The sequence below is a fragment of the Equus asinus genome, chromosome 2 (genome assembly GCF_041296235.1).
Source record: "Equus asinus isolate D_3611 breed Donkey chromosome 2, EquAss-T2T_v2, whole genome shotgun sequence".
Taxonomy (NCBI): Eukaryota; Metazoa; Chordata; class Mammalia; order Perissodactyla; family Equidae; genus Equus; species Equus asinus.
In genome coordinates, this window is record NC_091791.1 from 132,151,177 (window position 1) to 132,173,252 (window position 22,076).

A 22,076-nucleotide genomic window follows, 5' to 3' on the forward strand; every position below is an offset into this window, starting at 1 on the left:
AACTAGAGGAACCCACAACGAAGAATACACAACTATGTACCGGGGGGCTTTGGGGAGAAAAAGGAAAAAATAAAATCTTTAAAAAAAAAAAAAAAAGAAATGGGGGGCCAGCTCCGTGGCCGAGTGGTTAAGTTCGCGCACTCTGCTGCGGCGACCCAGGGTTCGGATCCTGGGCGTGGACATGGCACCGCTCGTCAGGCCACGTTGAGGCGGCGTCCCACATCCCACAACTAGAAGGACCTGCAACTAAGATATACAACCGTGTACAGGAGAGTTTGGGGAGATGAAGCAGAAAAAAAAAAAAAAAGAAGATTGGCAACAGTTGTTAGCTCAGGTGCCAATCTTTAAAAAAAAGAAAAAAAGAAAGGGATGCAATTGTATAAAAAAGTGAAGGTTTTGCATTAACTAGAGTTAAATAAGAAAAATAAGATCTGTCACTTTCAAATATTATGAAACACAATTTTACGTGTTTGGTAAACATGATTCACAAAAATATAATACCAAGTTTATAATATAAATCAGAGCAGTTGAGGGAGAAAATAAAAAAATAACATTTATAAAGCAGCCATATTTTTGACTAGCAAATATATCAGCTGGCTTAAATATCTAATCATTTATTCACTATAAAAATCAAGATGCCCAGAAAGCTCCCCATCCCACCCCAAATTAAGTTAGAGCTTGTAAGCTCAGTACCTACCTCTATGTAAAATCTTTAAACTCCACAAATAGGTAAGGCCTTTAACAACCTAAATTTAAGAAAGACAAAACAGTATGATGATGGTTTTTATATGGAACTCTCCACATGGTTAAGCATATAATCATAAAACCATATTCTTCCTTTAAAACTCTGTGAACCAATAAGCATTTATTGAACATCCCCCTTTTCCGTGCCAGGCTCTGTGCTACCTTCTATCTGGGAAATTTAATCATTAAAAGCTTTAAAAATTTTTATATAGAAATTGTCGTAAAAGGAGATGCATATGTGTTTATTCACACTCACTGACCCCTTATGCACATGAGTGTCAACTTACCAATTTCAAGGCTGACTTCATAATTTGGTATCAGATACAACGAAGGAACCACTATTACTCAAAATTTACTGTAAGAATTTAAAAGCACTTATCATTACAGAAAATTTTAAGTGAGTAAGGATTATAAGAACAAGAAAACCTACCATTATGAGAAGTAACTGAGTAACGAGGAAAAGAGGGTTGGGGGCTAAATATGCAACGATTTCAGCTGATCAAGAAAGACTAAGAGCAGTATTAAAAACAGAAATGCAAAATGAGAAACCTAATTTCCAAATACTAGAGATCTAGAAGAAGATAAAATCTATATCAATTGATGCTGAGCAGAGGTTAACATATTTTAATTGTTCTCACAGAGTGGAATGTACTACTGAAAGATGTGCTAACATTATATCATCAATTCCATGTTTGTCTATTTTAAGAGAACAGAATACATTTTACAGCAAATAATTTTTTCCAGGGTTTGGAATAAGTGGCATTACAATAAAATACATGTGTTTTGGACAATAAGATAGTAAAAAAAAGAAAACATCAAAATAGTAATAATGATAACTAATAAAGAAGGAGGAAACAGGACAAAAATATTTCCTTAAATGCTTATACAAAATAACAGCAATAACGAAAATAATTTTTTCTTTGAGTAGTAGGACAAAATCATCTTATTTAGCATGGAAGTAATCATCTTCTGAGTTCTGGAAATAGGGTTAAACTTCTCAATTTACAAGCCTAGTTGCATACTACAAACCTTCCCATTAAAGATAGCATACCACTAAAACTTAGTCCCATAGAAAATGAATAGTCAGAAACGCACAAGGGGAAGGCAATCCATCATATTCAGATTATTAGGCAGGAAAAAAGTAAAACGAATACTGATTTTATGATACCTGCTAAAATTATACATTTTGTTATAGATTTAAAAATAAAATATTCTTCCAACTTTGTCAAAATATATTACGTTTTCCTTTAGAAGCATATAGGAATCAGTGTTCAGGGAGCTAGAAATCTGTTCACTGCAAATCTAGAGGGTATTATGTATTGGTATTCAGTAGGCTAGGTTTCACCACAATGACTTGACAAAGCCTTGACACTAAAAGTACTTATATCTGCTGTCAATCACTCACTCCTTGACATGTCAAGTGCAATCCTTTCAGGGACAACTTCAATCAACATTAGCACTCAAAATACAGTACACAGTGTCACTGCTTCAGAAATGAGAGGGAAAATAAAATGCGTTAGGTGGCAGGGAAAGGCAGAAAGGCATTCCTCTTCACAGGAGACCAGATTCAAACGGAAAGTGGATAAAAATCATTGAGCAAGTAGGAAAGCTGAAACCAGCCAGTTTATATGGATTTCTTTCTCTGGAAAAAATATTGTCTTGTCATACATCCTACAAGAGAAAATTTGAACAACATATCATAAAGGCTACAGGAGTCCATCCTGTAATGAAGCTTGGATGTTCGGACTTCAATTGCACTCCAGATTACTAGAACCTGGAAAACAAAGTTAACTTGGGAAGGGAAAGATGCCTAGATGTGGTTCTAAGATATGAAAGGAATCTGAAGCAACTGTATATGTTACCCCATTATTCTCTCTCTCTTTTTTTCTTCTTAATCTTGTTCTCCTTTTCACTCATTCCTCTTCTTTTTCTCATTCTCTTAGGAGAGCAGAATGAAAGAGCATGGGGTCTGGAGTCAAACAACGCTGGCTTTAAATTATTCCTGACTAGTTATATGATAACTCTGGGCAAGTTATTTAACTTTTGTAAACCTCACCTTGCACATGTATAAAATAGGTTCAATAATCTACACTTTGCAGAGTTACTGTAAAGGTTAAATGACATAATATCCATACCTAAAAACACTTATCAACGATTGGCACAAAAGTATTCAATATACATCTATTTCCCTCCTCTCTTTTTTTGATTCTGCTGCTTCTGACCTAGCCACAGGACCCAGGTGCTTTCTCGGCCTCACTGAGGGAACTCAAGGGAAGGAGGCTGATGCTGTCTTCAGAACACTAGAGGAGAGATAATAAGAATACTGGGAACTCAATCAGGCTTTGAGAACGTTTACTTTATAAATGATGACCTACAACCCCTCAATTTGTTGGTCTTATTTTGATTGGTAGAATCCTTCCACTGGTGTTTGTCAGCTGCAACAAAGGATTAGCCATGTTTGTATCCCACTCAAATTACATTTAAAAATACACTTTGGAGGCATTATACAAGTGCAGGCCCCAGCAGAGTTTATAAAAAGTGGCAGATGAAGAGCAAAATTATCAAAAGCATTTCTTCTACTCTGGCCACAGGCAGTTTTCATTACTATGACCTGATGAGCCATAAAAGCTGGAGAAATTGAACACATTTTAGAAAGGAAAAAATCCCCAAAATTCTAATTTTTAAAAATATAAGGGCAAATATAAACAATGCTTTGGGTTAGCACTTATTTTTAAATAGCTTTCACTAAAATAATTTTTGTCATATTTTCAATTACCCAATAGGTAAGCCCTATACTTGACGCTGGGTTATCTATTTTTTTTGCTGACTCCATTCACTTCACAGGCTTCCCACTCCAGTAGAATTGAAACCACCAGTGGCCTTGTGTGGATGCCCTACAAATGAGGGAGGCAAGATTTATGAGGTTCAGGAAGAACATGCTTCTCTAGTGAAGAAGGCAGATTCCTATTTTAGTCAAGTTCAACAGATAATTGAGTACACAGAACTCATAAACTTTTTTCATTTTCAATTGGTATCCTTGCCTTTCTTCGTCCTTTATTATACGTGTTATTAAACTTTAGAGCCAAGAACTGCCAAAAGCCACAAAGCATTCATTCCTCCCGAGATTAAAAGAGGAAATGAAACATTTTTATTTTCATCTCAAAAAGGGATTTAAGTACTCAAATATCATACTAATCTACCTAAACATGTAGATTAGAAGCTACTTAGCAGCAACAACATCAGAAGAAAAAGTTCTCATGGCTCTGGGCAGTTCACACTAATAATTAGAAGGAAAAAAGGAAAGCTGTGAATTACAATGAACTAAGACTAAATAAGTGTCCATGTTGGATTAAAGGATTTGAGTTGTCAGTTTGATGTATAATGAAGGCGAAAATCAGCCATTTAATTAAATAGTACATGGTATAACCACTTTGTTCTGCATTAAACTGCTTAAGTTATCAGAGTGCCTTTAGTTTAGCAATTGTTTACTATTACACCACCCCATGACTTCTCTTAGACACTGTTTAGCCTACATCATCCAAATTTGAAATCTGGAGCTCATACAGTAATCTTAGTTTAAGTTGATATATTTCATCAGTTTATTAGTGAATATAGAAAATAGGAAAACTGTTTTTAATCACAAAGGAAATAAATTCCTAGATATAGTTGGTGAAAAAATTAAAAACCATGAACATATAAAATCTGCAAAAATCTTTAAGAATAAAGTATTACTTTCATATAGACTGTTTTATTTTGATAATTTAGACTTGAAAAGTATTTTCTAATCATACGCCTATAACTGCAAAACGTCTAAACATCAGTGTCTTTTTGAAGAACTTGGAAATTTTACTGGTTAACAAAAGCATCAAGGTCCCTGCAAACTCACGGAACTAGAACAGGTGAGAGTACCTATAAGCCTGAAGGATGTCATGTGACTATGTCGTCACTGAGGATTGGTCTATGAAAAGAAGAAAGGACAAAAATGATAAGAAAAGAGAGTTAAGAAGGCCTGGCAGTCAACAGGGATTGAATAAAAACAAAAAAACGTCCTGAGGATATAAGGAGAATCAGGTTTGACTAGAAAGGTCAAATCACCCAAATTTCATAAGGTTGAAGCCATATACTCACTGCTACTGCAATTCTTCCAAGGACATGCTCTGGAATTTTTCTATATACATCCAAAGATCCCCCTGTAGAGGCAAATATGCTGTGTTACTACACATGAAACTACTGGCGAAGTGCACTCAGCCCCTCCTCTACGCACTCATTATGAGAACATTTTTTTCTCTTCTTATATCATGCATTGGATGTCTAGGGTAAAACTGATTTTTAGTCCAGTTTTATTTATGACATAATCATACTTCCACAAGAAGCATAACTAGATACTTCCATTTTATTCCCAAGTGTATAACAACACACATGTAAAAACTGAAGGAAACTAGTCAAGGGCAGACCAAGAACCTGCATTTTACGTAAATTTAAATACATACACAAAACTAAAGATCAATAGGACAATCACATTTAGGTATCTGCCTTGTGTAACAGTTTTTCTCAAATGTAAACTAGGACCCTATCTTAGAATTTTCACATTAACCAAACAAAAGCTGGTAAATATAAGGTCCAAAATACACATAAAAACTAATAATGTAAACATCTATCTAAATGAATGCTACCCTTCAAATTAGGTACCAAGATAAGCAATCAATCTATTCCAAAGATTCTAAGTTCAAAATGATATTTTTGGAATTTCTCTTTGATGCCACTTTGAAAACCCCTTTATGGGGGTAAAAAAGAAAAACTAATCTTAAGTCATAATATTTTTCACTAAAATGGTATTCACTAACATCCTTCGCCTTTAGCAAATTCAGCTTTTGGCAGTTTCCCCAAACCAAAACCACTAAACTGTGAACATAATAAAGGCAGGAGTCATGCTGTTTGTCTTTTAAAAAAATTTCACCAATCTAGAAGTTAGCACAACTAGCAGATAGTAGATATTCAATAAATATCTGTCAGATGAGTAACAAATTAAACAAATGAATGAAAATCACCTTGAATTTCACCAGATAGGCACTCTGCTCTGAAAGCAGTTTCAAAAGAAGGGACTGCAAACCCTTTGCAGGAACAACACCATCACTGACATAACGGCATAGCTTTCCTAGGAAACTATTTTAAAGGAACAAATATTCACTTGGAAGTATAAATTTGGGCACGCTTGTTAAATTTTTAATCTTACACAAGTAGTATAAGAATTTCAGGAAGATATGCAAAGAACCACTACTTTACTGATATTAATGATATGATTATGTAAGAACTATTTTAACAATGTGTAATAACCTTTCTTTGAGTCAAGCTGAGGTGTAGAGTCTTTCAGTTCCTATAAAGGAATTACCCAGGATATCTGAGAGATAATTTCTGTTTCTATCAGAGGCTAAAAATTGATATTAATCACTTCTGGATGATTTATAAGTATGCTTCATAAGGTATTCACATGGAACATGTTATTCTTTTGAAATGAGGTTAATTCTATTTAGCCAAAAGACTATTTTTATATGTCAAATTTTCCTAAAACTGAACATCAGAGAAAAAAATTTTCCCCTGTAAAAAAAATATTATATATATATTAAACATATTATATACCTACTGGCTTTGTATTTATCCTGTTTAAAGCAGGCAAATGATCACTTCTTTAAGTAACTTTGGCTTATAGTTTCCAGATTCTGACAAGAAGCTAGAAAACCACAGTGTGACTAAACTTTATGCTTTGGCTCTGGGTGCTACTGGAAAGATAGTGAAAAGAAGACATTTCTGCAATGAGCTAACCATCTTTATTTACTAAAATAGCATTTTTATTATGGATGCAATAAAAGTGAAAATATGATAGAAAAAACATTTTATTTCTCACTGATCTTTCAGATGAACTGGCAGTTGCAAGGATGAACAGTCTAAAGAAGATCAAGCTTTACATGTTGATATTTGGAATACTGACAAATGCAGTTTATTGGGCCAATCCCTTATGAAGTGAACAGCTTGCATGGCTCAAAACTAGAGGTACAAATCTATTCACATATACTAGTAAGAAGTCCTAAGAGGAGATTTATTTTTACATAGGATATAAATCTGGAATTAATTAGCTAAATGGACAGTAGTCAATAAGCTAAACCAAAAAGCCAAAACTTACGTTACTACCATTAACTGTAGAACAAACCAAGGAAGAATCTCATTTTGAGGTAGTTCACAGGTTTTTGTAAATATCCACTTAATTTCAGTTATATTGTACTCTCCCTAGCCATCCAGGCTGGTAAATCTTTATATAGCTAGCTTTGTGTCATCACAGATTCATCCTGTCCTTGACATGCTCATTAGAGATAATTGTCAGAGGCAAAAACATGATGTAGCAGATCCACTCAGAATCAAGAGTTCCTATTAAACCTATGAGTTCCGTTCGTGCAGTTAAAAAACTCTTATCAGGGTAAAAGTGGCAGAAGCTTTTCACTTAAATGTTTACTCACTTTTACTATCATTTCCATCCTACAGGCCTACCCCCAAAAGGCAATTCTTAGACTCACCAAATCATTAAACATTAGTGCTAGAAGGACATTAGAGATCAGTCCAATGACTTTATTTGACAAATAGAGGAAACTCAGTCCCAGGGAGGTGAGTGGTCTAGCCACAGCCATGAGTCAATTAATGGCAGAGCTCAGAAAAGATCTGAGCGTTTCAATTCCCAGAACTGCAAAAATTGAAAAGCTTTCCCCATAATATCATACATAGCTTGAAAATCATGTGTGAACTTTTCACAGTTTAAAAAGCCTCACTGCAATGTGATATTCTATGACACCTACCCAGAGAGACAGTTTAATCTTAGCTGAGATGGTGGCATTCTAGGCATTTAGAAACTCATTTATCTATGGCACGGTTGGTTTGACCCTTTTGCTCGTGATTCCCAGGTCACTGGTTTACTCTCCATGACCTGTCACTTCCCTTGTTCCCTGGCCTCAGATCATCCCTGGCCAATAATCTCATTGCATGCCACTATCCACCATGGGAACCAGGAGGAAGAGTGCTAATGGCTTACCAAAAAACCCATCTCAACTGCCAAACAACTAAATGTTTGATGAATCCAGGCTACCGTCTCCACTCAACTAGGCCAAAAGGACTCATATAGTTAGGTCTGCGCTTATCCTAATACAGGGTCTAAATATAAAGTAATGTCTTGCATGTAGGATAAACAGAAATAATGTAGTAAATGAATGAGAAGCAACATTCATCCCAACATTTTCCCTAAAATGACAACGATTATTATTAATACTAACAAAACTGAAATCTGAAGCTACAAGCAAAACTTTGAGAAGAAACTCTCTTAGCCTCTGCTAGTTGAACAAATAGAGCTCTTTCTTTCTTTGCAATATAGGTTTTTGGAGAAACAATTTATTGCCATGATAGCAATCCAAATACATGTATGTATATTCTGAGATGGTCTATTTCTGAATGGATTTAGTTCTGACTTAATGAGACAGCATATCATATCACTCCCCTACTTGAAATCTTCCAATGCATTCTAATAAATTCAGACTGAAACACAAATTCTTTACCATGACCTACAAGGCCTACACAATGTAGCTTCTTCCTATGTCTCCTGTCTGGCCCCAGGTCATCTCATCACTACTCTCTAGTCATCTTGGCCTTCTGACGGGGCCTTGATTGCCTCAAACTTGCTTCTACCTTGGAGCATTTATATTTGATAATCCCTCTGCCTCAAAGATCTTCCCATGACCTTCCCTGAGTTGGCTTATTGACATTAAAGTCTTTGCTAAAATGCCAGCCCCCCATAAAAAAAAAATCACTGACCATCCTATGTAGCACCTCTGCTCCTGTGAGTTCTCATCTACCTGCTTTATGTTCTAAACAGAGTTATCCTTCTCTGAGAGTGCATTGTATGTTTCTTGTCTGTCTCCCCTCCTAGAACTTAAGCCCCATAATGACAGGGATTAAGTCTTGTTCACTGTTGTATCCCCAGGTTTAAAATAGTGTCTGAAAGAAAGTGGTCAATAAATATTTAGAAAAAAATGACTAAGAGATTAAAATAGATAATGAGAGTTTACACTAAAGAAATAGTTTTGAAATTGGGAGAAAGTTGACAAGAAGTTTAACTGTAATGGGAAGAAGAAAGAAGGAATGATAGCTAGAGAGTGGTACACTGTTTTTGATCCATATTTTTTTGGGTACATTTTGCTGTACTACAGAGAGAACGAAGGTCAAAAGACAGAGAGTTGTTGATGGAGAGAACTCCACCAAGTGGATGCACATGTGAAGGGACTGACCTTAAGGAGCTCGTCATTTGAGAGGTGGATCAGGCGGGTGCAGTTGTGGCTGAGCTATAGGTTAAAGAGCAAGTAAGAGAGCCCATACCTGATGGTCTATGTTATCTCTGAGAGAGAAAGAAAAAGACAGATCTCGGGGAGGGTAATAAATTTCAGAATAATTGATGTGGGAAACAACAGGGAAGACGGGAATGAGAGTACAAAACTTAAGAACTGGGAAATTTTAGCGTTCAGGAACTGGTTAGCATGGAGTAAAGAGAAGCTGCCAAGCAGCAGTAGGAGAAAGAGCTTTAAGCAGCTCAAGTCCAGAAAGTGAGGAGTCTCAAAAAAAAGGTTAAACATAGGCTGTAAAGTGAATATTTTAAGGTAAGAATATAAAGTATTAAAAATAACTAAAATGTGACATCAGCAAAAATGGAAGAATAAGGACCTTTGAAAATTCTCTTTTTCACAAAAGCAATGAAGAAATAGACAAAAATGGTCAGAATCAACTTTTTCAGAACTCTTAAAATTACCCAAAGGATTGCAGCAACCCCCAAATTATTTATTCAAGATAAATGCCTGAATCTTGGTAAGAACAGCAAGCTTTGTGGCAGTTTAACTTGTTCTATTCCCATTGCCACCTCTCCAGCTCCACTGCAGCCTTGAAAACCAGCAGCCTGCAACCACAGTGAACACCAGAAGCTTGATAGCCACTGGACAGGCAGAAGTGAGCAGGTGCTCCTTCAAATCCACATTCTCAGAAAAGTTTCACTTTTGACCTATCTGGCAGTTCCCTGGAAGACCTCACTTGCAATGCTTTCTATAATTGACCAGACTCAGAGCTTGCCAAGTAAAAATGCCTTTTCTTTAGGGGCATTTGTTGAAAACAACTAGAAGCAACTGATTAACTTTGCAACTGACTGAGGTGGTGGATAACAGCTAGAGTAAACAATAGGCTCAACAAAAATATTAAAAGACACACAATAACCAGGGTTGGCAAAGACGTGGAGAAATTGGAACCCTCATACATTGCAGCTGTGAGTGTAAACTGGCGTAAAATGAAATGAAGCAGTTAGGCACTTCCTCAAAAAGTTAAAAAGAGTGACCACGTGAACTAGCAATTCCATTCCCAGATATATACTCAAAAGAACTGAAATCATAGGTGCACAGAAAAACTTGTACACAAATGTACACAGCAGCATTATTCATAACAGCCAAAAAGCAGAAACATCCCAAATGCCCATCAACTGATCAAAGAGTAAACAAAATGTGGTACATCCATACAACAGATTATTATTGTCATAAAAAGGAATGAAGTACTGATGCTGTGACAGGGATGAACCTTGAGAACATTATACTAAGTGAAAGAAGCCACGCACAAAAGCCACATACTGTATGATTTCACATATATGAAATGTCCAAAATAGGGAAATCCATAGAAACAGCAACTAGATTAGTGGTTACCAGGGACCAGAGGGAAGCAGGAGTGGAGAGTGACTGCAAATGGATAGGGACTTTGTTTCTAGGGTGACAAAAATGTTTTGGAATTAGTGGTGATGGTTGCACAACCTTGTGAATATACTAAAACCCATGGAATAGTGCACATTAAAAGGGTAAATTTTATGGTGTTTGAATATACCATCTCAATAAAAAAATTTTCTAATGTAACTAAAAAATTGAGGACTTCAGAAAAAAAAGATGAAAAGTCATTAAATAATAACATGTACTGGCTCTATGAACCCACTTTTTCAGTCAGTCTCCTTGAATAGTAATTGTCATACTACCTATATGGTTCTAAGACTTAATTCTTGGCATCTACTATGACTAATTTAGAACACATGATACACCTTATTATAGTATCAAGGTATCAATATTGGCTCATTGAAAGGTTTTGTGGGGGATGAACTGCTTTAGTAATGTATTGAGAATCCTCAAAATGAACTGAGTATATGAAAGAAAAAAAGTTGTGGGCTGGCCTGGTGGCGCAGCAGTAAGTGCACACATTCTGCTTTGGCAGCCCAGGTTTTGGTGGTTTGGATCCCAGGTGTGGACATGGCACCGCTTGGCAAGCCATGCTGTGGTAAGCATCCCACATATAAAGTAGAGGAAGATGGGCACAGATGTTAGCTCAGGGCCAGTCTTCCTCAGCAAAAAAACAAAAAAAAAGAGGAGGACTGGTAGCAGATGTTAGCTCAGGGCTAATCTTCATCAAAAAGTTTTTTTAAAAATAAATTAATTTAAATTAAAAAGCTCCAGAAAAAAAAAGTTGAGTTTTAATGGGCTAGACATTGACAAACTGAATATGTAAAATTTAATGACTGTTTTGATTTAACATGGGTAAACAATAACAATGATGACACCATTTCACTAATAGGGTACCAAGAAATCTGCATTTTGCCATAATATTCAGATCAAGAAAGAGTTACCCAAATAAAAATGAATAAAAAACACAGAAGGAAGGAAAGGGCTAGAGTCCAAAGAAAACTAAACACATCTTGGCTAAACAGCTGTGTTGAAAAACAATTTCTTATCTTGCAATTAAGAACCGATTTCTTTCTAAAAGACACAGGACATTGGGTTAATAGATTTCTTTAAAAGAAAATCTGTTTTGGCTATTGAAACATTAAAAGAACAGAACATCTGTTTTGCAAGTAAAGACAGATTGTATGGAAGAATCAAATATCAAACCACTGATTAGACTAGCATTTAATCTGTTCTATTTAAATTTTCAATAAAAGTAAACAAAAATACATTCTTGAAATTATAGCTCAGCTCCAAATATCTAACACCAGGAACCCCTAACACTAAGATGTTTTAGAGTATACAGGAGGTAATTATTAGTATATTTCAATCATTTTTAATTCTGCTTGACATCTATTATCAGAACCAGGTTTTAAAACACTCTATCCTCAAAACCATTTTTAAAGTATTATAAAAGGGAAAACTCACCATCCATGAATTCTGTACATATCGAAATTCTGTTTTCTACAAAAAATGCACCATAAAACCCTATGATATATGATGAATCACACTGTAACAAAAATAAAACAAAAGTAGTTAAAAACCTGCAAGCCAAAACTATAGGTATGCTTTATAAGAAAAAATGACCAAGAAAAAATTACCTTATAAAGAATTTCCAACTCAGACATAATTTGTTTCTGAAGTTCCAGTGTAATATCTAGTAGTATGACCTAAATATAGAAAAGGAATCAACATTCACACATTTATTCACCTTTAAATTAAATATAGCTATATTCACTATGAAATATAAAATCTAAAAAGTACGATGTTTATTCATTCACCCTTTCTCCTCCCCACCACCATAAACCCAGTAATACAAACTGTATCCACATCTGCCTGACCCTTTGTATTGGGAGAGGTGGTATAGAAGTGATTGATGGGACCAAGGAAAAAGCAAGGTCTCAAAGGTCAGTATTAATGGCTTTAAAAGTCAGTTAAGTTCTAACACCCTTAATTTATACACCCTATTTTGGCCACATTGGTTATTTTGAGAAGAGGAAGATAGAAATGACCCTGAAACCATTAAAAAAGAACTGTCTTATAATTTAGACACTAGGCAACAAGCAGAGAGCATGAGTAAAAATGACATGTAGAGTAGGGTTTTTAGCTTTGAGAGAAATAAAGAATTTTTAAAATACATCATCTTTTTCTATTCTTCCAGGTGGATAATGTTTCTTTGTTAACATTGTTATAAAATGTTGGAGCTTGAAGGAATCTCAGAAATCTCATCTAATCCCCTTCTTTCAGAGAAGGAAATCAAGGTTCTGAGGAGCGGCAATGCAGTGACAATGTCAGGGCCCCTCTCTGACTCTGAGGAACATGCACTTTCCAGTATGTCCTGATGCTTTGTGGTTTTCCTTAAAATATCAACCACTGAGTCAGATTCATAACATAGAAATGTAAAGTAGTTTATTTATAAACTTACCTAGAATAAATTCTAGTTTATTTCAAACACCTATTTTTCAAAACCATCAATCGTTCAAATTTTACTTAACACTTTAGTGAAGTCAATTCAAGGGAAGTTGTTCTTTACTTGAAAAAGACAATGATAAGAATAAAATAACTGGAAGGGAATTTTTAAGATTTGTGGCAGAGTTTCTGATTCTAGATATTTCTAGATAAAAATTCAACATTCAAGATTACTATGATAGTGTAGTTATACACCATCCAATATTAAACTACATTTTTATCACAACTGCAGAATACATATAATCATACTGGAGGAAAAAAACAAATTATGAATTGCAAACTACTGACAGAGTAAGGAAAGAAAAGGATAATTCTAAACCACACATTTTATAGTACTGACATCCATTTGGGGGAGAGAAAAGTGAGGAAAAAAGGCATAGCCAGTTTCTATGAAGAGTTTGCTTTAGGGTTATTTATAAAAGCTCTCACTAAACTAGATGGTAAGTGTAATACAAAACTGCCCAGAAACATTTAAACATTTCTCCCAATCAATAGTCATTTGCCAACAATATTCACTTACATTTTTGTTCCTGTAGAAAACTTCCAAACAAAATAAAATCATCTAGTCTTTCAATTCTATGCCAAAAAATATTAGAGCTATTTACATTACTATGTCAAATACAGGGAATCCCTCACCCTAAAAATCTCTGGTAAAAGGAATGAAGTTATTATTTACCTTAAAACAATGGTTCTCAACCCTGGCCTCACATTATACTTACCTTTATATAAAGGTATTCATATAAATATATGGGGGTACTTTAAACAAACCCTGATGCACAGGGCTTACCCCAGAATAACGGAATCAGAATCTCCAGGGTTGGGCCCACATCTCAGTATTTCTTAAAAACTCCTCAGATGATTTCTAACCCACACGAAGGTTGAGAACCACTTACTTAAGATTTCAAAAATGTCATTATTCAGTGCTTACTATGACTACCAAGACATCCCGCATCTCCAGGCCCCAATCTGGAAATGATGTGATTCCCCAAGGCTGGCCAACACCTTAGCATTAACCCCAAACTACCGGCCGTAAACCCATCACTCCCCGGTCAAGAACCTTAATTGGGTTCCCACGGCCTAGTACTAAGTTACAATTCCAGCATGACATTCAAATAATTCTTCCACAATGTAGCCCCAACTTGTTATTCTAACTCCTTCTCCCACTACTCCTCACCACAAACCCAATCTTTACATGAAATCAGATGTTTTACTGGTCCGCAGACATGTCCTGTGCTCTCCTCCACTTCCAGTCTCTGCTCCTGCTATTCCCTCCACCTAAAGTGTGCTTCCTCTCTCCATTCCAGTCACTAATTGTAAAACCTTTTCTATCTTTTAGACCCAGTTTGAATGCTGCCATCACCTCCACAAAGCCATCCCAAAGCCCTCCATCAGAAGTTATCTCTAGCTCTGGCCCTTTATATTTCTCCCGATCACATTCAGCCTTTAGCATCTATGCCCCATCTCCTAGTAACAGAAGCCTAGATGGCAGAGCGGCTGTGAGCCCCTCAAGGGCAAGGACTGAGCCTGTGCGTCTTTCTCTGGCCCCTTTCCCCGCACAGGGTCCTACAGTAGTGCCTAATAAGTGATGTGGGATTTAACTAAAGTGCTCCTTACAACCATAATCCTCTAAATAAGAAACTGTTTCTAGACAGGAAGGAAGAGGACTGCTTACTTTCTGCAAAACCAAAGACAAAAACACCAAAACAAATAAAAGTGCCATACTGGCCTAAAATGTAGCAAGTAACACTGTATTTGTAGGGCCAATCCACTGCATGCTAATAGGTCTTAATCATTCTTGGTATTTGCTGTCGTCCAAAATAGTGGAGATTCCATAATGATGCAAAAGTGAACAAAGTAATTCCGTGGAACTTGAGAGGGAAAGTAAAATCCACCTTAACAGAAGTGTACTGAAATGCCCATCTCTCGTCTGGGAGATGGCACTCTGGGTGGAAGGTCAATGCCCCTTCCCCTGGGCACTCCGGTGAGTGAGCTTTAAAACTGCTAGAAATAAACTCGCCCACTTCCTTATCTGAAGGCAAGAGAAAAAGCATGGCAAATATCAATTTTCTTTTTGAAGTATAAGGTAAGTATGGACTCCCTGAGTGTTCATTATTATTGTTATTGTTTCTCCTCAGGAAGAGCCAAAATTTTCAAACTGGAGAGACTTTGAACACGAAACATTTCCTGGAGAAAGGGTTAAGTGAGAAACTGAAATACCTGCGTGCGTTTCTGCGGCTCTCCACTGCACCTCCAGGACAAATAAGGATGAGTTGTCAAGTTAAATATAAGCAGTCAAGTGACTGAATTATAATTTACTCTGTGCTCAATTTAAATTAGTGTGAGGCTATTAAAATATACAGTATAAATACGGCAATTCATCACAAGCTGTCATGGATGACTTCATTTATTTGCTGGAGTGGCACACGCTCCAGTAAAGGGAAGGAGAGCAAAATCACAGGTCAAATTAAGCCGCTATTCTGTTTTAATTCTCTTATTTAATCTGTGGTGACATAATTGTCTTCTACAGTATGTACAACTCAGAAAGGAAATTTGGGAGGATTACAGTCAGTATACAAATGATTAATCAAATGGTCCATTTAAATGCTAGTTTAAAAGCAGCAGAAACCCAAAGCAGTCAGAGAATGATAATCAGCACATGCTATACACAATGCTAAGAAATTTCCAGTTAGATGGATTTTTCCCAATTAGAAAATAAACAATACTAGGTCATCTGTTAAGCTCTACTCTTTGAAAGATTTTATAGACTACATTAAAGGTATAAGAAGGTTCTGTTTGCAGGATGGCTAGCAGTAGTTTTATTTGGTTTCTGCTCTACTTGTTTGCAATAGTCTTACTACACATCCCCCTGAAAAAACAGCTAGATACACATTTCATGAGTTATGTACAGACATTATGAAATAGTTATTTTTAAAACACGATCAGCATCATTTTGAAAATGCTCTCTTCACGGCAAAAAGTTTTCTTAATTCAGTGGTATAAAATAAAAATTCAAGGTACTTCTACCCTTCCCAAAATTCAACTTGCTTTTAAAATATCTCATGATATTTTCCCACCTTTGAAGTCTGAAAAGGGAAATATTACAATATGCTTTGTCTAAAAAACAAGAACATTTAGACGTATAAAAATAGAAACATTTTGAGTAGGAAGTGAAGAGTAACAGATTTTCAAGGACTCTCATCTCATCGCTCCCACAGACATTCAAAGTGTGGGTCCAACTGACCACTTAACTGGGGAAATTAAATTTCTCTCATCATTCTATGCAGGTGTGAGAGCTCTGCAGGTGATTCTGTTTAGACAAGGACTGTGATTTGCTGCTCTTCACAATCCCTCTGTGACACCAGGCAGCCCTGTTTCACAGCTGAGGTCACTGAGAGGTTCAAGTGACATGCTTGAAGTCACACAAAAGTCAGGAGAGGGTCAGGAAAAGATCAAATGCACTTCTAACTCTTAACCTTTCATTTCACCCTTTAATATAAAAAAAGCTAAGAATACTCTGGGTGAGAGCAATGGTCCATACAGAACACTATGGGACATTTTGTTTGGGAGCTAAACCTCCTTTCAAGATGCTACTTCAAAAGATGAATGAACGAACTAAAGAACAAACGAAAGAACAAAATATATTTATTCAGTCAGTGATTCAACAAATTATGTTTTGAACATCTAGTCATTACATGTAGTGTTCAGTACTAGGCCCCATATGCAAGGTCCTGCATATTCAATGAGTAAGATGAGAAGATAAATAAGATCTGTTCTCCACTTTCAGAGATTTCAACATAATAGGAGAAATGTCCATGTACACTAATAGCAAAATACAAGGCAGAATGTGATAATACCCATCAGAAACATATACAGAGAATTCTAGAGGTTCAAAGGAGAAGTGAGTGAGTGATAGATATACCATACGTGACAGGATTTATCCAAGTTCAACGGAGGAGCAGGCTTTGGAGCTGACCCTTGAAGGGTGCTAAGGATTTTGATAGGTGGAGATATGGGTGAAGCCATTCTAATTAGAGAGAAATAAGTGAATTGAAGTGTTGAAGTGAGAAAGTATCCGGGTTCAGAAAAGGTAGTGAGTTCAACTTAAGCACAGGATTCAGACACATAAGATAATGCTACAAAAGTAGGCTGATGACATACTGTGCGAGATCTTGAGTTCCATCCTATAGAGTTTTTAGTTTATTTGGGAAGTAATGTAGAGCCTTTGAAGATTCTGGAGAAGGGAAGAGAGGGGATCAGAACTATGCTTTAGGGAGCCAAACCTGAGAGGAGTGAGAGGCAATACAGAATAGAGGTTAAGAACATGGACTTGGGGTAAGACTCGCCTGGGTTCAAGTTCTAATTCCATTTCTTATTAGTTGTGGGACCTTGGGCAAGCTATTTAACTCCTCTGTGCCTCAGTTTCTGCGTCTTAAAATGGGGATCAACAATGGTAACAACTGCACAAGGTCGCTGCGAGCATTCAGTGAGGAAAACGTATGTAGAACGCTTGCTGAGCACAGTATAAATGATCAATAAATGGTAGCTTCTATTTCTGAAAGAACAGTTTAAAAGCTGATCAACATGTCTGACAAGAGACAAAAATAAGCATCTGGATTAGAGTGGTGACAAGAAAGGAAGAGATACTAAGAAAAACCCCCAAACCAGAAAAATCAACAGGCTTCCAGACATTGGACATTAGCTAAAACAGGACAGTGATCCCTGAGAGATGGAAAACAAATGAGGTGAACCCTATGATTGTCCAGCTCACTGACTGGAGAGAATTTCCAGGCCCCCACGCAGGGAGGGGAATCCAGGTGGAGCACAGCCATCTCCCCAAGTTGAAGAGACAGAACTGGGAGTCTGAGGAGGCCAAGGCCACTAGTGTTCACTGGCAGACGAACAAAGGGAGAAAGCTCCAGAGATCTGCCAAGGGGGCCCCCTAAGTCTTCAGCTGAGTAATGACCAGCACACGGATGTCAGGAAACTACCTGAGGCCAGGGAAAGAACCACCAGAAAGGACCAGAGGAAACAATCTCCAGACCTCACGATGGGCAGAAAGATTTTCCCACCAGCCCAGGTAGAATACCTTGTAATTGCCAGGGTGCTGGGCAGAGTATTCAGATGACTATTGCCTCAGTGGAATGGCGAAAATTAGTTCTAGACTAAGAAGTGGGCTGGTCCCATCTAATAAAGCTCAAAAGCAAGTCTTGCAAGGATCAAATTGTTTCAAAGTCACTAAATGGCATCTCAGAATAAAGCTCAAGAATATTTTTAGGAATGCAAAAATATCTAGCACCTATGCCACATGACTGGCATCCAATAAAAAATGATAAGGTATTATAAAAACAAGAAAATATAACTCAAAATGAGGAGAAAAAGCAATCAGTGAAAACTGAACCCAAAATGATATATACGATAGAATTAATAGACAAGACTATTAATTCAGTTCATTTTATTCCATATATTCCCTAACTATATTCCATATATTCAAGGAGGCAGAAGAAAGACTGAGCATGTTAAGCAAAGACATGGAAGATGTAAAAAAGACCCACGTGCACTTTTAGGTGATAAAAAGCACAAGGTCTAAAATAAAAAATACACTGGGCAAGATTAATAGCAGATGAGACAATGCAGATTAAAAGAAGAAAACTTGAATATCTGACAACAGAAACTATCTAAAAATGAAAGATTAGAGAGAAAAAAAAGACTGAAACAAACACAGAGCGTCACTTTGCTCTGGGACAACTTCAAGTGACCTAAAATATGTGCAATTTAAGTTCCCAAAGGGGGAGGGGACATACAAAAAGAAATAACGGGAAAAATTTTTCCAATTTGATGAAAGCTAAAAATCCACAGATTCAAGAATCTCAACAACTCCTAAGGACATAAATCATGAAGAAAACTAAATAAAAGCTCATCATAATCAAACTGCAAAAGACTAGTGATAAAGGAAAAAATCTTAAAAGCAGTCAGAGAAGAAGTCAGTTCTAATGTAGAAAGGAATAAAGACTTAAAATGACAGTAAGCTTTTCACTGGAAAGAATGCAAGCCAGAAGACAGTGAAACAAAACCTTTAAGATATTGAAAGAAAAGAGCAATCAACCTAGAGTTCTCTATCTGGCGAAAATATCTTCCAAAAATTAAGTCAAATATACATTTAAACACACAAAAGCTGAACGAACTGATTACCAAAAGACTCACGTACTATAAGAAATGTAAAAGAAGGAAGTCCTTCAGACAGAAAAAAATGAGACCAGATGGAGGTCTGGATTTACACAAAGGAACGAAGAGCACCGGATTTGGTAAAAACGCGAGTAAATAAAAAATGAATCTTTTCTTACTTTTTAAATGTCTTTAAAAGACAAATAACTGTCTAAAGAAAAATACTAACCATGTTTTGGGATTTGTAACATATGAGAAAGTAAAATGTATGATAACAAATGTCAGGATGAGGTAAACGAAAGTATACTATTGTAAAGTTCCCATACAATAGACAAAGTGGTACAATATTAATTGAAGGCAGCCTACGATAAGTTAAAGATGTATACTATTAACTCTAAAGCCACCACTAAAAAAAGGACAAACAGACAGAACAAACAGAAAACAAAGAGCAAGATGACAGACTTGAATCCAAACACATCTTTAATCACACGAAATGCAAATGATCTAAACAACTCAATTAAAAAGCAGAGATTATCAGACTGGATTAAAATACAAGACCCAACTATATGCTGCCTACAAGAAATCCATCTCAAATATGAAGACATAACAGATCAAAAGTAAAAGGTAATATCATGTTAACAGTAGTCAAAATAAAGGTGCAGCAGGGGCCAGCCTGGTGGCGTAGTGGTTAAGTTCACACACTCCACTTCAGCCGGCAAAGTGTTTGCATGTTCGGATCCTGGGCGTGGACCTAGCACTGCTTGTCAAGCCACACTGCGGCAGCATCCCACATAAAACAGAGGAAGATTGGCACAGATGTTAGCTCAGCGACAATCTTCCTCAAGCAAAAAAGAGGAAGATTGGCAACAGACGTTAGCTCAGGGCCAATCTTCCTTGCAAGAAAAAAAAGAAAAGATGCAGTAGGTTTATTAATATCAGACAATGTAGATTTTAGAGCAAAGGATATTAACGTGGATAAGAAGGTCACTTTGTAATGAATGATAAAGGGGCCAAATCATCAAGAGGACCTAACAATCCTAAATGTATTCAATAGATCTTCAGAAAATATGAAGTAAAAAAATGAAAGAATGGCAAGGAAAAAAACAGGCAAATCTACAATTATTGGTGGAGATTTCAACAGCAATCTTTCAATAATTGATAAAACAAGTAGATAAAAATCAGTGAAGATACAGAAATTCTGAACCACACTATCAGCCAACTTGATCTACCTGACATTTACACAACACCCTATACAACACACTGTACATTGTTTTCATGTGCACAGGGAACACTTACCAAGATAATTCATACCGGGCCACAAAACAAATCTCAATAAATTTAAAACAATTCCAATTAAACAAGTACATTCTCTGACCACAACAGACATAAATTAGAAATCAGTAACGGAAAGATGTCTGGAAAATCCCCAAATATTTGGAAACTAAATAACACACTTCTCTAAGATTTAATGAAAAACTCTGCCTGTTTTGAAGAAATGGTACATTTCTTTCTCTTAGATTATGACTATTATATAAGCAACATAGCTTTTGCCTTGGCTATCAAGAAGCTTAGGGCTAAACAAAAAGTTTAAACACAGTAATCATATCAACTCTTTTTTTTTTTAAGTTTTTTTTTTTTTTAGGAAGATTAGCCCTGAGCTAACATCTGCTGCCAATCCTCCTTTTTTTTGCTGAAGAAGACTGGCCCTGAGCTAACATCCCTGCATGCCTATCTTTCTCTATGTTGATTGTGGGACACCTGCCACAGCATGGCTTCATAAGTGGTGTGTTGCTCCACACCCGGGATCCAAACCCACGAACCCCAGGCCACTGAAGCAGAGCATGTGAACTTAACTGCTCCACCACCAGGCCAGCCCCTGCTGCACCTTTATAAAATATATAGGCTTACTTTGTAGTTTTAAGAATTAAAGATAATAGTTATAGAGCATCTAGCATAATACCTGGCATATTATGAGTAGTCGCCATTCAAAAAATAAAAGCTTTCATTATGAAGGGCCTAGAGACTGAAGATAAAGGGCATGACAGAAAGCAGCAGACAGGTAAAAGAGAAGATGTGGCTGTACAGGTAGGCAGGGGACCATCTGCAGAAGGCCTGACCAATTTGTGGGGAGGGTAAGGACTGAAGCAGGCCTGACCAGTTTGTTAGCTAAAAAATCCAGTGCTGGAAGACAGGTTCTATGGGGTGGGACTGGAGGTCGCATAGGGTGCAGTCAGAGGTGCAAGTCAAGAGTCCATGAAGGAAAGCTGAGACAAAAAGATGGGGAGATCAAGCACCAACAGCAAGTGCCAGAGACTAAATCCAAAGTGGCATGGAAGGACTGGATCTTGGAGGATGGCAGGGGTGGGGTGTGGATTACAGATAGGATGGAAACAAGTGAGGATCCTCTTAGGTAACTGCCTAGAATATTCCTGAGTTACGGCAGTGGGACTCTAGTGGTGGATGTGGTGCTGGGGTACTTCAGGATGCTGAAAAAGGTCAGAAGTGAGGCAGATATGTTAGGCTTTATGTAGCACACAAGTGGGGATGGGGGCGCAGGTAGTGCCAAGACAGTGACATGGTCAGATCTGTGATTCAACTCTGGTAGCAGAGAAAAAGTACACGGGAGAAGAAAAAGACTGAAGGTACAGTGAGAAAGTGATTATAGAAGTGCAGGTAGGAGGCATGTGAGCCTGATATAAGGTCAAGGCAACGACAATGACAATAGAAAGGAAGTGACAAATGGACATATTTCAGGGAAAATTTCTGACAGGATACAGTGACTTACAGGATGTGGCAGATAATGGAAAAAGAGCAGTGAGTAACTACTAAGGTTCTGAGCTTCAAAACCAGGACAGTGATGCCATTTAGCAGGGAACA

The 22,076-nt window shown here is 36.8% G+C and overlaps 1 protein-coding gene across 21 annotated transcripts in view; it reads right to left on the bottom strand.

Annotated features, from left to right (window-relative positions):
- MAP2K5 (mitogen-activated protein kinase kinase 5) overlaps nt 1-22,076 on the bottom strand; it is a 237,867-nt gene that overhangs the window by 134,651 nt on the left and 81,140 nt on the right. For all 21 annotated transcript variants that reach the window (XR_011498672.1, XR_006523191.2, XM_014856227.3 and 18 more), the window contains 4 exons: nt 12,170-12,238; nt 11,997-12,078; nt 4,873-4,934; nt 698-746 (listed from right to left, as the gene is read on the bottom strand). Coding sequence is in view for 19 of the 21 variants with exons in the window: in XM_014856227.3 (XP_014711713.1) it covers nt 698-746; nt 4,873-4,934; nt 11,997-12,078; nt 12,170-12,238 (262 nt within the window). In the remaining 2 variants the exon portion in view is untranslated. The remainder of the gene's footprint in view (nt 1-697; nt 747-4,872; nt 4,935-11,996; nt 12,079-12,169; nt 12,239-22,076) is intronic.